The sequence below is a fragment of the Harpia harpyja genome, chromosome 7 (assembly GCF_026419915.1).
Source record: "Harpia harpyja isolate bHarHar1 chromosome 7, bHarHar1 primary haplotype, whole genome shotgun sequence".
Lineage (NCBI taxonomy): Eukaryota > Metazoa > Chordata > Aves > Accipitriformes > Accipitridae > Harpia > Harpia harpyja.
The window spans coordinates 16,493,403-16,508,669 of NC_068946.1; the positions used below are offsets into that span (position 1 = coordinate 16,493,403).

The 15,267-nt window shown below is 49.2% G+C and overlaps 2 protein-coding genes across 7 annotated transcripts in view; one reads left to right on the forward strand and one right to left on the reverse strand.

Annotated features, from left to right (window-relative positions):
• RBM44 (RNA binding motif protein 44) overlaps positions 1–8,921 on the forward strand; it is a 43,623-nt gene extending 34,702 nt beyond the window's left edge. Inside the window, 1 exon segment of the mRNA XM_052791417.1 lies at positions 8,453–8,921. Coding sequence (XP_052647377.1) covers positions 8,453–8,708 — 256 coding nt within the window. The 3' untranslated portion in view covers positions 8,709–8,921.
• Positions 8,922–11,746: 2,825 nt separating this feature from the next.
• UBE2F (ubiquitin conjugating enzyme E2 F (putative)) overlaps positions 11,747–15,267 on the reverse strand; it is an 87,228-nt gene continuing 83,707 nt past the window's right edge. For all 6 annotated transcript variants that reach the window (XM_052791772.1, XM_052791771.1, XM_052791769.1 and 3 more), the window contains one exon: positions 11,747–13,147. In XM_052791772.1, coding sequence (XP_052647732.1) covers positions 13,097–13,147 — 51 coding nt within the window. In that variant the 3' untranslated portion in view covers positions 11,747–13,096. The remainder of the gene's footprint in view (positions 13,148–15,267) is intronic.

The window sequence follows — 15,267 nt, forward strand, 5'->3', positions numbered from 1 at the left end:
CATGGCTTCATTACCTCTTCTGGTGACTCACTGCTTGATGGACATATTTTCCATTAGATTTTTTCTTTTTTCTCAGCACTCAGGTTCTCCAGACAGTTCAAAATATACCCTAACTCAGCTTGAAAATCCCATAAACCACTGAGGTGCCCTCAGACCCTCTCTATGAGAAAATCCTGGATCTGCTGGCTCGCCCGCTGCTTCCAGAAGTTGCTTGTTGATTTTTCTTAGCAACTAGAGGGAGAGGCTGGTACGGTATGGCATGGCAATCTACTGCTACGCCTCCTGTTTGTAATCAGCGTCAAGGAATTAGCAGTGATGTATGATTTAGGAGAAGTGGAGATGCGGTCTGCTTTCCTGGCAGAGCACTTGGCAGCATCCTTGGGGGGATAATGAGGGTGATAAGGGAACCCTATTTAATGCAGCAGCATCGAGGAGAGCAGGGATGTTGCATATGGGGAACATGCTGCTCTGTGGGATTTCTTTTTTGGCTTTTTTGGCATTTCTTTTCAGTTTTTTAATTGCAAACCACCTGAACAGTGCTTTCTTTGGATTGGCTCTTTTCTATTTATAATCAGCAGAGCTGAATTTTTCAGTACTGCCATGGCGTAAATCATTCTCCTGGTGAGATGGTTTTTGACTGAAGTTGCGAAGACCGGTCTGGGGTGTCCGTGTGCTGCCATGAGGTCCTGAAAAGATACAATAAAAACCTGTTCTCCACTCTGAGCTGGCTTTCCACATCATACAGTGGTGTTGTGCCGTGGCCTTTTTCTGGGAAAATGAAGCAGCGGACAAAAATGAGCTCTTGTGACACAAGGAGGGGGAGATTGAGGACAGTTGGAAATGGTGAGCAGATGTTGCCATATGCCATGAGTGTTTCGCACAAAAATTAGAGTTTTTGTAAGATTTTGGTTGATTTCCTGCTTCATGCCCCTTTCTTCTGTGCCAAATTAAAATCTATATATATGTGTGTATGTAAACAGACATACATATATATATAGACAGCTTTTGAAAAGCACAGCTTGGTTTTCCTTCCCCTTTATCAGTGACAAAGTGGAGGGGAAGAAAAGAGGGTGGAAAGACTGTGGGAGGTTTTCTGGTTCTGAGAAACCCCTTCTGGTCCTCAGAAATGTTCAGGACTGCTGCCGTTGCTCCAGCCCCCGGCTGCCTTGGGGGGTCTCTGCAGGACCTGTCCCCCTCTGTTGACACCTCTGGAGGCACCATCCAGACGTGGTCTAGATGTGCTGAGTGGCAGGAGTAGGGGATAACCACCTCCCTGGGTCTCCTGGCTGCTCTGGGGATGAGCTCCCACCCATGGGGCCATCCCAGCAGAGCTGTCCCCAACCCCAGCTGTCCCTGTGCAGGGGCTGAGTGTGTCCCGGGGGGAGGAGTTTGCTTTTGGTCCTGGTTTGGTGCTATCTGCAAGCTGGATGAAATGCAATCCATCTCCTCCTCCAGACCTTCAGTGAAGCCATTGCACAGGAAGCAGAAGTGTATTAAAGAGCTTGTTCTTTATCTCTGACATCCTGTTTTTCTTCTAACTAGCTTCTACGAAACTTGTTATCCTTGAGGCACTTGGAGGAAATGTTGATAAACTTGCAGTGTTTAATTTGATTGCATGAGCCCATTTTCTCCGTGCGAACACAAGGCTTGGGGTTATTTAAGAGATGACATTCCTCTGATCCTCCTGTGCTCTCGGGACATTAGAAAAATCAGGTCGAAATAGCTCAGCTACTGCTGTAAATAAGCTGCTCTGCAAGGATATGGGTTTTGGGTGGCCACCTCGCTCGACACCCCTGCTCTCTGGGTGTGCATGGCACTTACCATCCCCTTTTAGGAGAAAAAGTGCTGTTAGGAGGTGTCCCAGGAGGAGTGGGCAGGGGGTGGCATAGGCTGGCTGGTTACCCCTCCGGCTTTAGGGGGAAGGACTTGACTTCCACCAGGCATGAGATGAAGAAATGGAAATAAAATGCCTGCCTAGAGCCCGTTTCCTCTCCATATTGTCCCCCAAACCAAGGAGTTTTGATGCTTGAAACCTATCTGAAATGAGAAGGAGAAGTGTTTGAAGGTTTTTGCCTCTGACAGGACCCGTACCATCAGCAGCAGCGGGTTTGGAGCTGTGATTTCTCGTATGCAGCATTTAGCAGGGAAATGCCCATTAGGCCCATCATTTACTGCTCGATTGAGAATGACATGATGGGAACATCTGGACAAATGAATTGCCTCAGCAGAGTTTGTAATTGTGGTTTATTGGTCCTATTTATAGGCTGCAGATTATCCTCCCATCTTACCCTTAGAGATATTAACCAAGCTCTTGCATCACTGGTACCGCTGCGTTCAGATGTAACGGAGGGCTATCTCTGGGTCAGGAGTGTTTAGTGAGGTTGGGCTTGGGCCACATGAACACCAACTCTCTGAGAAGGTTTGTCCAACAACACCGTTGAGCTCTGCTGGCTTTCTTAGCTGTGCTTATTTGGGGAAAGTTGATGGATTTTGATATGCGAGTCTTCATCGTGTACCAGCGGAACTTGTGTGAGCTGTTACACCCTTCGGGAATGGGATGCCAGGTGGTTTTTAATAGAATCATTAGTTCCAGAAGTTGGCCATGAACACTGTCTCCTGGGAAGGGAGAAGGACTGCTCTGAGAGGCGTTTTCCCTTGGGTCATCTGGTTTCCTTTCCTCTCTTCCTGCCCAAAGGGCAAGCGATCCGGCATGGCCTCGGATGCTCCCGCTGGAGCCGTGCGTGCCAGTGCCTGCTGGGTCAGCTGCCTGGGGCTGCTCACCTACCCAGTGGAGCTGGTTTCTCCAGCCCCTCCGTGGCATTGTGCCGTGGATCCCTGGCCTAAGAGCAATTTAGACCGAGCACCCTGGTGTTTTGTTCTCCAGGGCTTGCAGCTGCCCTGTTATTAAAAAGCCAGACGATCATTTAGCTGGAGCTGCGTTGTGGGCTCCTCCGGTTGGTAGTGGTGGCTGAGCTGCTTTGACCGGGAGCTCAGCTGTGCATGACTAATTATCCCGATGATCAACTTGGCTATTTTGATTCCAGGTCCAAATTCATCGGCACGGCAACTGAGCCGGGGGGATTAGCTGTGGTCTTCCTCGGGGCAGCTATTTTGGGGACGTGGGGCACTGCTGGCAGAGCTGGGGCTGCTGGAGGGGTCAGGCTGCCGGCTGCTCATCCATGAATGCATCAGCAGGAGCCGATGACTTGTAGATATTTTTCCTGCATGGTTTTGGCTCACTGCCGGGCCGTGGCCAGGACATGGCTTTGCATGATGGTTTTTGTACGGCATCTGTGCACCGGGGCAGCAGCGAGCGGGACGGAGGGATGCTCGCTGCACTGAGCGGTGCTGCAGCTGCGAGTGTCACTCCAGCCGAGCCAGGCGCCTTCATCCCAAATATATCCACCCTGTGGCACACCTAAAAATCTCCGGGGAATGCTTTCCCATTGCCGCAGGCATCCTGTGAGGAAGGAGCTCACCAGGGTGAGCATGCCAGTCTGACAGCTGCAGCCAGGTCCAGAAATGAGGGATGATGCTGCCAGCTCCCGGCACGCCTGGTACCCTGCCCCGCTCCTGCCCCCGCCACTGCTCTCACAGCTGTCAATATACTCCCAGTGTGTCTTCAGGTTATTTATCCGTTATCTTATAGACAACAGATTGATCCAGTATCTTATTATCTCATTATCTACTTATTTATCTTCAGGTTGCCAAGTGCCTTCTGGATACCCCTTTAGCATGTCTCCAAGCTCGCCCTGCAACCTTCCAGAGGAAGAAATCAATTTTTTAAGTTACAAAGTGAAAGGAAAGCCTTGTGGTTTGGTTTTGGTTTCGTTTTTTTTTTTATTTCAGAAGCAAGGGATTTGGGGAGGATAGGAAAAAATCCTGATAATTGTGGCAAAAGGGAGAGCTGGCACTCCTGTGAACCCCAACTAGTATCCGTAGTGTTAACACTGTCCGCACCCAGGTGCTGGCAAGGAATAAATGGCAGATCAAATTCCAGTCTCGGTTGCAGTGGTAAAAAAACCCAGAGGCATTGCTTAGGATTTGCAGCAGTGTAAGCATTTGGATCCCGTCAAACCATAAATCAGTCCTCGATTGCTTCCCACCAGCAGCCCAGCCCTGTCCCCGTCCTGCCCGCGGGCGTTCGTCCCCTACATGGTCCCCATGCTGCTCAGCCTCCTCCTGCCACAGCATCCTTTAAACCCAAACCGTTTCCACGGTGACAAGAAAAACAGTTTTAATTGCAGTTCACCTTGGGTAGGGAAAAAAATATTTAGAACTAATCAAAGCTATAGTTTTCAGGGCAGGCTGCCTGTCTCCCTGCCCGCAGCCCGTGGTGGTGGGATGGCTTGGGAAAACCTGCCCCATTCCTGATGCTATCCTACATCAGCTCAATAATCACAGTTTTTAATATTTTTTTTTAGTAATTAAAACTAGTCTTTTAAGGCATTTTAAAGGATCCATCTCAAAGCATAGGTGAGCCCCCGAGAGCTGCCATTCCCAGAGGAGCCCTCGCTGGGCTGCACGCAATTTTTGGCACCGGGAAAGATCCCAGAGAAGCCCAAGCCCGGTTGGGAAAAAGGAGTGTGACTTGGGGATGCTTCTCCTCAAAGCCGCCGAGCTTTCCTCAGGACCAGCCTGAGCTCTCTGACCAGGATTTTCCTGCAGCTACAACTGCATGGTCCTTGTGAGAGGCAAGGAGAGACTTCAAATACCTTCCCATGGGGGCAGAGGTGCCTGATGGAAGGCCTTTTGTCGCATCCTCTAATTCCAAATATCTTAACTAACTCTAATGCCAGCCATGTTTTGCAGCCTGGCTTTCGGCTGTTATGAATAGCACACAGCGCATAGCTTCGGGCTGCACCAGCTATTCATAGCCCCTTGCAAACAGCTTTACAACACCCGCTCCTTCCATTACCTCTTGCTCCCAGGCAGGTTGGGAAGCTGGGGACAACCATCCTTAGATGTCGCATCCTTAGATCCTCTGGCTGCTCTGCAAAGCCACGGGGATGTGCCACGATGCCAGTCCGTGGCCTGGTGGCTACTCTACCTCCTTATTTACCCCAACCAAACTGAGCCATCATGGAACTTGGAAGCCCAGCCAGGGATCCAGCCTGTGGTTAATCACCCCACTTTTAGTAAAGGCTGTAAGGCCCCACTCAGCTGTTTTTAGAGGGCAGCCAGCCCCTGGTCTGCGGTGTGAGGGAGGAGAGGATGCAGGGCCTGGGTATTTCTCTGCACATCCCCGCCTCGGGTCTGATTTGGGATTGGTGGCATTCAGGTCTCTTAGGTCCTCCCCCCCCAAAAGAATCGCCTGAGTGTTTTGCCAGGCATTGCAATCCCCAGACGCCCCTGGTGCTGCCGACTTGGGTTTCTGTCCTCGCCATCATCTCCAGGGTGGTCCCAGCTGCACCCCAGAGGCTCCCTAAACACCCAGCCCCTCTCTTCCCCCTGCCGCCTGCCCTGGCCTGAGCCCCCTCCCATTCAGGGCTGTGGCGGCAGAGCCAGTGGCATGCCATGCCGCTCTGTTTCTGCAGCTGTGTCGGTCACCAGCATCGTGTTTCACTTCGGCTGCAGCAGCAGCGGGGTCCCTCCCCGGGCTGTAGCCAGCAGCAGCACCCCAACCCCGGCAGCGTCCCCGGCACGCGGTCTTCCATAGTGTGGGATGTGAGGCTGAGATTTGGCGATGCCTTTCTCCTGCTTGCAGAGATACCACCTCTGGAGGCTTTTTTCTGGAAGGTCTGTGCCGTCGTTCAGCTGGAGGAGACAGTGTTTTGGCAGATGGAGGCTTGCAAATGAGCTGTAGGGTCATCTGAAAGCCAAAAGCTTGATGCTACCTTCTCTCCAAAGAGTTTTTAACTCTGCGACTGAGGATTACACCTCTTTCTGGACAGCAGAAACAGCGTGATCATCCTTGTAGCTCCTGGAGCTCAGCTCAGCTTTGCCCAGCTGAGCGTGGCAGGGGGAACCTCGCTCTGCTGGACTGGGCTGTGGGGTGGCAAGGTGAGGGCAGAGCAGCCATGCTGGGCAGGAAAACAAGCCCCCCAGTGATGTTTCACCATCAGCATGGGCTGAATTCCCTGGTGGGACCACACTGGCATGGTGCTAACGTAATAACGCGGCTCTGCTTGTGGGGAGAGAGAGAGAACCAGATGCCACTTTGGAGATGCAATGGGATGAACGTTCACCACGGCTGTGGCAGGGAAGAGCACGCTCAGCCCCGGGCGTCAACACTGCTGCTCTCCGGTGGGACTCTGATCCCTTCTGACAAGGCATCGCGAGCAGCAGCCTGCGTCTGACTGGTCTGGTTTATGAGTATCCCAGCAAATGGATCCCTTTGCTATTCCTCTATGGTACCTGGTGGTGCACATGCAATGAGAAGGTCCTCAATGCCACGTGTCTTGGTGCTGTGCATGCGAGGACAGAAGGATGGAGTCTCGCAGGACCATTCTCCAAACACCACGAGACATGGCAGCTCGGGACCCATGCCGCCGGCAGGGGTGGACTCAGCCAGTGGTTGTCAGCTTGTGTCCATGGGTGGCCAAGGGCCTATGAGATAAAGTGGAAGAAACCAAAGCACTTGGCTACAGTTGAGAGTTCGGCTTTGCTTTTAGTTGGCTGTCCCTAAAACTATCATGGTCAGGTAGTGCTTTGTGTAAGCAAAAGGCAGAAAATCATCTCCTGAAGAGAATCCAGGCTTGCTTTCCCTTGGCCAAGAGCTCAGCAGCCCTTGTTGTCACTTCTACTGACAACTGCTGAAAAATGTTTTCTTTTCCCTCCAGGCCCCTCCTGCTCGCTCCCCACTGGGCTTTGGGGGTGTGCGGGGCTGACGGTGGCTTCAGTGAAGACAGGGGACATGAAAACAAAAGGGACAGAGACTTAGGGTATCTTAAACCACAGCTGCAGACCCCCCCATCAGGATGGCAGGACCTCCTTCCACTCCTGGACAGAAGGTCGTAGCCCCACAGCCACCGCCTCAACCCCCCTACGCTGCTCACAGGGCTGTAGCCACTCGGCTCCTCTCCTCGGGTCCATCCTCGCCCCAGCCGGTGCGCACGGAGCCATCTGAGCTCTGAAATACAGATGCTGCCTAAGTGCAAAGTGTAATTGCAATTTATCCTTTCATTTGCTGACACCATTTTGGTTACTTGCACATCTTCACGTATAGTGACAGGAGCAGCTATTTACCAGCACAGAGCGCAGTCTGAGCTGGGGAAGGGCTAAGCCAGCTGCTGTATGGCCCTTCAGTTTTAAAAATAGCTTTTATTCGCTTCTCTGTTAACCCTTTCCTCTGGTTCCTGAAGATGCTTCAACTCCTGAGATGTCCCAAGGCTGCTGCTGAACGGGAAACGGTAATTTTGCACATTGGGATGCTGAGCAGAAGCTGCTTTTAGTAGCTCCCATTAATTAAATCACCGGACGCCGCAGGGGCTCCCTCCAGCACTGCCGTGTGCTGATGGGCACGGCAAGGCAGCTGCCGCCTGCCCGAAAACCCAGCTGATGAGATGCAGAGAGGCTGCGGCGAGTAGCTGGGAAGGTGCTTATAAAATATTTCTTCCCTCAGGCGGGTTTTTAATTGGCTAGCTGGGTTTTGGTTTGCTCTGCTTCTCTAGGATTAGATGTGAGTAATTGGGATGGGGAAAAAAAAATTATACGTATGTATTTTTTTTATGCATAGCTGATTTTAAAGCAGGTAGGGTTTGAAACCCATGGTAATACCTGTCCTTCCGGAGGATGGCTGGTTGGAGCAGCACAGGGGCAGTCCTCTTCCTGCAGTGCCTCTTGCTCAGGGCTGCTCCTCATTTTCCAAATATTTGGAAAAAAAAACCCAAACCAACCCTCAAAAAGTGGACTTGCTGACCACTGAGAAGTGGGATGGGTCGTGGTGCAGCGGACCTGCAAAGCAGGGTACTGCAGAGAGATGAGCTTCAAAAGCATGCTGTTGGTTCATACCCACCCCACCCCCACCCCCCCAGCCCCATTTTTAGGCAATTAAAAGGAGAATTTTAAGTAGATTCGCTGTACTTATTTCTGTCCTCTTTTGGCCGAACCCATGCAAGCTAAAGGAGGGTGCCCCGAAGGCTGGCAGCCAGGCAAGCTGCTCTGTGGGCCGGGATGGATTTCCTGAAGGTCTTTGCCTAAAGGTGCCAGAGGGTTATGTGGGTCTGACCAGTAGTTTCTAATAGCACTGGTCCAGCTGTGAAATCCTGCAAAAATTAACACAAACCAAACCAAACCAAACTTGCTTCTAGTTTTTTATGTAAGTATTATTTCTGTTTTCATTTACTTCTGTAAATGAAAACTCCTTGTGCTCAAATAAAATCTCAAATAACAAATATGCACATCTATAATAGAAAGTATATAACATTTTATATTATACGGGGGGAGATGGCAGGCTCGTGTCTGGGTGCTGGTCCCTGGTGCCACCCCCGTGCCCTTGTCTGTCTTGCAGCACCTACGGGGAGCTGACGAACTGCACGGCGCTGATCGCCGAGAGGCTCGACTGCTACTGGCCCAACCGGCTGGTGGACGAGTTCTTCGTGGCCGTCCATAAGCAGTACTTCAGGAACTGCTCCCCGTCTGGCCGGGCGCTGCACGATCCCCCCAACGGCATCCTCTGCCCCTTCATCCTGCTGCCCGTCCTTGTCACCCTGCTGATGACCGCGCTGGTGGTGTGGAGGAGCAAACGCAGCGAGGGCATCGTGTAGGGACGCCCTGCCACCGACGCAGGGGAGGGATGGGGGCACCGCCCCCCCCAGAACGTGCCTGTTTTTTTGGAAGGACCCTGGCAGAGGAGCATCATGGTGGGTACCAAGCCCTGGAGACAGAGACAGCAACACCACCGCTTCTCCCTCACCGGTACCCTCCACACCACGCACATGCCATTTGCCTGGCAGTTTCCAAATAAATACATCATTTAAGACGCGGTTGTTTGGCGATACAGGATGCCGGTGGCCAGCAAGGCATGGGCTGTCCCAGCAGCGGGGAGCCCTCTTGGGGTACTGGGGAGCACGGCTCTCCCTGGGCATCGGCACCGCCACAGCTCTGCTCAGCCTTTCCCAGTGGCTTCCCTCCCAGCCCCCCCCCAGCATAATGTGCCAAAAGAGGAACATTTTTAAAGAAGAAAAAAAAAAAAGGGGGGGTGTGTGTGTATGTGAAATCCTGCCAGCCCCGCAGTGCCAGCACAGTGTAACGGTGAGGCTGGTGGGTCTAGGTGCAACCCTGGGCAATGAAACCACCACAGCTTCCTCTTTTTGTCCTTTTTTTTCTCTACACCAGGAAAGGCATCTTCTCCCCCAGCCCCCAGCACAAGGACCAGGCCTGCACAGGTAGAGTTAGCCTAGGAGATGGGGAGCAATGGGTGAAAGTCAGCAGTGGGAAGCTGGTGGCACTGGTGGCAGCACCAGTGATGGCCCTGGCAGTGCCCTGGGGCTAACGAGCAACAGGAATAAGGTGCTTTTCCTACATAAATAAATACATACATAAATAAACCAGGTACCTGTCTCTGGTGCGAATCCTCAGCAATCACCCCCTCTGTGAAGGCTGGGGTCCGAGTGGCTTGAGGGGCCCCCCCCCGGACGCCCCTCTCGCTGCCCCAAAGGAGCCTCTGTAATCCCAGAGACACCCCCCAATAGTGTTGACCCCCACCCCATGGGTACCCTTTGGGGTGGCACTGGGGGTCCTGGGGTGGCGGGAGGACTGACTGCGTGGGGTCCACCCCTCCAAGGCAGTGGGGTCCCCCAGGTGTGGGTGGGCAGGTCAGGGTTCCACCCCTTTCAGCAGGGTCCAGGATTGGGGTCAGCTCCCTTGGTGGGAGACTGCACAGCATCTGGGACAGGGGGCATCCCAACCCTGCCACTGGTCTCTGCCATCCCCAACAGCTCCAGGCCGCTCCAGACGCCCTTCAGTGCCTTGCTGGCTCAGGAAGGGGGCCCCTGGGGAGACCCAGCTGCTGTTCCCCCTGGCCCTCATGTTTCCCAAAAAACCCAAAAATTGCACATGCCAGGCAGTGGGACACCCAGCCATCCACCTAGCCCACCGTGGGCTGCTCGGTCCCGACTCCTGTTCCTCTTCCAGGACACTGCAGCATATGTTTTCTTTGCCATTTGATATTTGGGGATTTTTTCAGGGGCAGTTGAAGAAAAAAAAAACAAAACAAAACACCATTATTTGATGGGGAGTGCCCAGGGCTCCAGAGACTGTGGTCCCTGCAGCCAGGAAGAGCTGAAGAAGCTTTCTGGAAGATGGCTACCTACCTAGAATAAAAATAAATTAAAAAAACAACCAACCAACCAACAAAAAAACCCCACACCACCACACAAGAAAAAAGCAGCAGGTTGTTGCAAAAGCTGCACAGAAGTTACAAAAGCCAATTCCTGCACAAGCGCTATTTGCTGATGAGCCTCCACCCACTAACCAGCCACAAGGGAAGGTGACACTTTGGGGATGTATAGGATAGTCTGCCTTCTGCCATTGCAAGGGGTCCATGAGGGTGCAGGATAGAGACAAACTTCCCTTGAGATTTCTGCAGGAATATTTTGGCCATGTGCAGTGAACCATGCCCACGGTAGCAGCCCAGCTTAGTCCTTCGGTGAGAGGTGGAAATCAAGGGTGGCTGGAAGGAGTATATAGAGTAGTTGCATCTGTACAAATACACATATATATAAAAATACACATAAAGATAAATAAATAAATACATAAATAAGAAAAAACCCCAGCTCCTCATGTTCAACAAAAAAATAATTCAGAAGACCTGATGGGCTCTTCTAAGATGAGCATAACATTTTTTCCTTCCATGTATTCTGGATGGGAAGAAACTGATGCTCAGGCCTTCTTCTACAGTACTTAATAGTAACCAAACTGTAATATTTTGCTCCTCTAGGTAAGCAAAAACACAGTAAAGGGATCATACAGCGGGACTTGTACTGGGAGGTGGGGACTGGTTTTGATGACCGCAGCTCTAGCTCTGCACTCACACAGGCTGCTGGTACCCCAAACCCGCCGCATGCCGACACAGCCTTTCCTGGCTCTCCGTAGCAGCACCCTGCCTTTGCTCTGCCCTAGGCGTACCTGCAGTGGCTGCCAGGTAAGAGTGGGGAGCCAGGCATGGGTGACAACGCAAGACACACGGACTTTTACCCCTTTTGCTGAAGGATGGAAGGGGATAATGGTAGCAGGGTGCCACTACAGCAAGCAGGACTCATCTTCATTACAGCAAACTGGTTCAGCATTTTCAGCTCAAAAATAAGAGAATCCTTCTGATTCAGTCAGCAAAAACTAGATGTATTTTCCAACTTTTCTATTTCTGTGACTCTTTTATTCCTTACTTTGTCTGACATTACTATTTTGGCAGCAAAGATCTCTCACCTCAGTTGCCTGCTTAAAATAATATGCTGATCCATGTTTCATTTTAAATAGACACAGTAGCAATATTATCAAAAGATGAAGCTCACGATATGACTCTCCTCCTGCATGCCAATCCCTGCGTTTAATTTCCCTGCTTTCCTAGACCTCCAGTAATGTCTACAGGAGCCTGTGAAACTGTAATGGAAAAGGCACAGGGAAAACTTAACAAGCAAGGCTGCACCACGCTTAAAATTTGCAAGCCAGCTCTGCCACGCTAATGATGGAGACAATTCTGATTTCCTCCAGCATCTGCAGAGGAAGAGTAGGAAAGAATGAAGCGTATCATTTGGGGGGATAGAAAACCAACAGTCAATGCCCGAGCGTTATACAGACACTTGGCTCCGTATGAAACCACACGAACATTTATTTCTATGGTTTATCTATTTATAAAAGCTTGAATCAGTTCCATGGCACCTCCTCTGCATTACCCCACAAGCCAAATGCAAACGTTTCGGTCTCTGAGGCTACGCCAATGCCCCGGCTCAGCGGGTGAGCAGTGGGGAGCTCTGGCACACAACAGGCAGCAGACTTCTCACGGCATTTACTCTGAAGTGATTCCTGAGGTACATGCTACTGTCTTCTGAAGGATCTCTGCTTGCACATACTATGTATTTGATATACAGCTACTTACAGAAAAGGCAATTATAGCATCATATCCTTTCAAATTACCAAAAAAGCCAGGCGCACACGAGTTTTTAAAAGAGGGTGCAGTGTGTTCTCATTCTCACCTGCCTTATTAGTCATTCACTTTCAGTGCAGAACTTTGATGAACACAATTAGGTGTTCTCCAGGCAACAGTGCTTGAATTTACTTTCGTCAGATTGAACAGCATCTGATGATCCCTCACCACATCCAGATCGGAAAGCCAAAGGCAAATTTCTTTAAAAAAAATCTCCCTTTCATTAAATTTTCACAGAAATATATAATATATATAATATATATATATATAATTTTACTAATACTACACATTTACTTAAGTTACGGATTAGCCTGTGTTTCTTTTAACTACTTCACATAACAAATAGAAACAAAAAAATACTGTAGCCCAAACAGGAGCTGAAAATAACAACGTAAAAATTCCAAACATGTGACAAAAACATACTTACATTAAATATAATCAAGAATTTCAATACCAGAAGTAGAATTTCATTTAGCATTTGCATTCTGGCAAGCTCTAAGCCTTAGCTGAATAACTCTTGGAAAAAGCTTGTATTGTTTCTGCTCAAAGGCAACAGTATTGTGATTGGGTTCATGGGAGACCATTTTATTGCCAACTTGAACTGCTCCAAGAACATGCCACCTTTTCTGTTTGGGTTGGTTTTTTTTTTTCCTTCCCCCCTCCAAACTAGGCAAGAGTTAAAAAAAAAGTGTAATTACAATTTCAATAGTGATTTCTTTTAACTTCTCAAGCATATCTCATCAACAGGATATACAGTACAGTTCAGAAGAGTAAACATTTTTAAAAGTAAGCAAACAACTTTTTCAACCAACATACACAATTTCTTGCTGTATTTATGCTGAACTCTCCTTTTAACATGGACAAGTTATGAAGTTAGTTTTCTTCTTCAGTACAACATGGACACAGGACTAGTACAATCCGGGCTGGTTTTGTTGTTGTTGTTGTTGTTGTTGTTGAAGTTAAGGACAACTCTAGTGTGGAAGCCATGGTCCTGCCATCCATCTCCCTTCATCATCTCGCATAGCGCTTAATGTAATCTTCAACTTTATTCCGAAAGTCCTCCTAGAGGAAAGCACAGTCAGAATTACCCCAGGCATGTCAGAGAGGGGCTCATGTAGGACTACAGTGGTGGTGGATTCCCACATTAGCACTGGTAGGGTCAAATTTCCATCAAGTGAAAGGCCTGGCACTCTCCCCAAGACCCAGAACACATTTCCAATGCAGTGTATGAGAACTGAGGCGACCGCTTGAGTCCTTGCAGGCAGATGTCCGTGCTCCGCCGGGGATCTCCTCTGGGGACTGAACTGAACAGTTCGCCATCGGCAGCTATCAACGTAGACACAAACAGACTGCATCTGACAGGTTGCCGGTGCCGAGAGGCCAGGTCCCAGCTAGCGGCACAGCAAAGATCTGGCCATGGTTTTAGAGAAGGAAGGGAAGCTGTCCTTACTGGATAAAAGAGGCAAGGGTACAGCAGGAACTGTTACAAAAGCTGTGTGCCCTAAGGCAGCTAGCTCTGTCCCAAATACTCATTCTGGCCTCCCCCTGGTAACTGCACGATATTGCAGCTAGGACATAACTAAGCACATAATCAATCACTGCCTTTTTTTTTTTCATTTATTATCACCTAGAGGATTAAAAATTCATCACCCAAGTCACTCGTTTGTTAAAGTGGTTCAGAGGGAACACACTTACACCTGTAGCCCTCCACAGAAAACCTATGGGACTATTCTATAACCTCTGCATCTACAGAAAAGCACACATTTCTGGTAGTTTATCTTTATAAAGCACAGAGATGCTGAGCAAGAGAAATTCTGACATACTTTCCTCATTTGATACTTATCCAAGCCAGGATGTCAGACAGATGCTACATTCCTGTAACGTTAGTCTGAGTCTGAACCTTGCCTCGCACACTTACAGCCTGTTATTAAGTATGTTCAACACAAACACACCAGGTGGCCTGTGCTCCAGATTCAAGTGGGGGGTTCACAGCAAAGTGCTTCTTGCTTGATTTCTAGCTCCCAGTTTTGCATGCTGGCTAGAATATAAGAAACCAACACACACAACAGATGAAGAGGTTTTGAACGCAGTGTCCCAGTGCAGTGGAGCTGCCTGGAGAGCAGGGGCTACGGAAGCACCGAAATCCTCTGCCCACCCCGTCAAGGCTCTGCTTTTACTAGGAAGGGCATGGGGTCCTGCTTTAAACAATGTACCTTGTCAGCTCCAGGTTTGCCAATAGATAAAAAGATGCCCCTCGAACACACAATGAGCGTTCTGGTACAGTCTACTCAGAGCTAAATGAAACGTTTGCAGACAGAGCAGCAGCTCATGACTTTAATGCCCCATGAAAATAATGGCCATTAATTGTTCAAGGACTTCAATATCGGGTCTTTTTTACTTTTTTGTTAGCAGTAGATAAAAGCTGAGCACTGCAATATGCACCATGACTTTCTATTAGCACTGCTAAGAAGGTCTGAAAAGTAGCAAGTAGTCACTTTTAATTGTGAAGCTTGTTTTAAAAATGGGGAGAGTGCTGTTTTCCCTTGCAGGGGCATGGAGTAACCCATTCTGAAATTTGTAATATATGGTAAGGTACTTAGAAACAGAAATCATCAAAGCTAAAATGTCCCCTCCCCAAGCTAACTTTGCCTGCTTCTAGCTTGACTACATCAGCTGTGTGTCCCCCTTTTTAAAAAAAAAAATTTGGATTTCCCCCCATGTCTTTATCAGCATTCAGCTATACACTGCCACTAAAACTTTTGCTAGACATCACATCACACCAGAATAAAGCAGTAATATAGCCTTTTTGCTACAGCTAACCTTGGAATGCATCGATATTTCCTTGGCCCCAACACCACGCTTCAACACTTCCTGATCAGCTCCCTTTACAGAGACTTAGTTTTCTGCCAGTGAGTTTTTCTATCAGCAAAAGGATAAAGGTTATCTCATGGTTAAAGTCCCAAACAAAAGGATCAGAGAAGAACTACGATCCATCGGCAGTGCTGTCCATGATTTCGTTTTCTAACTGATAAAGCGCATCACAGAGATGTCCATGAACTATATGCGAAGTGCTCTGAATCTCAAAGAAGTCTGAAACACATTTTAAGGCCAAAAATATCATAGGCGTGGAAACAAAGGTATAAATGCACTTTAAAAAAAAACACCCATCGCTAATGGCTCTT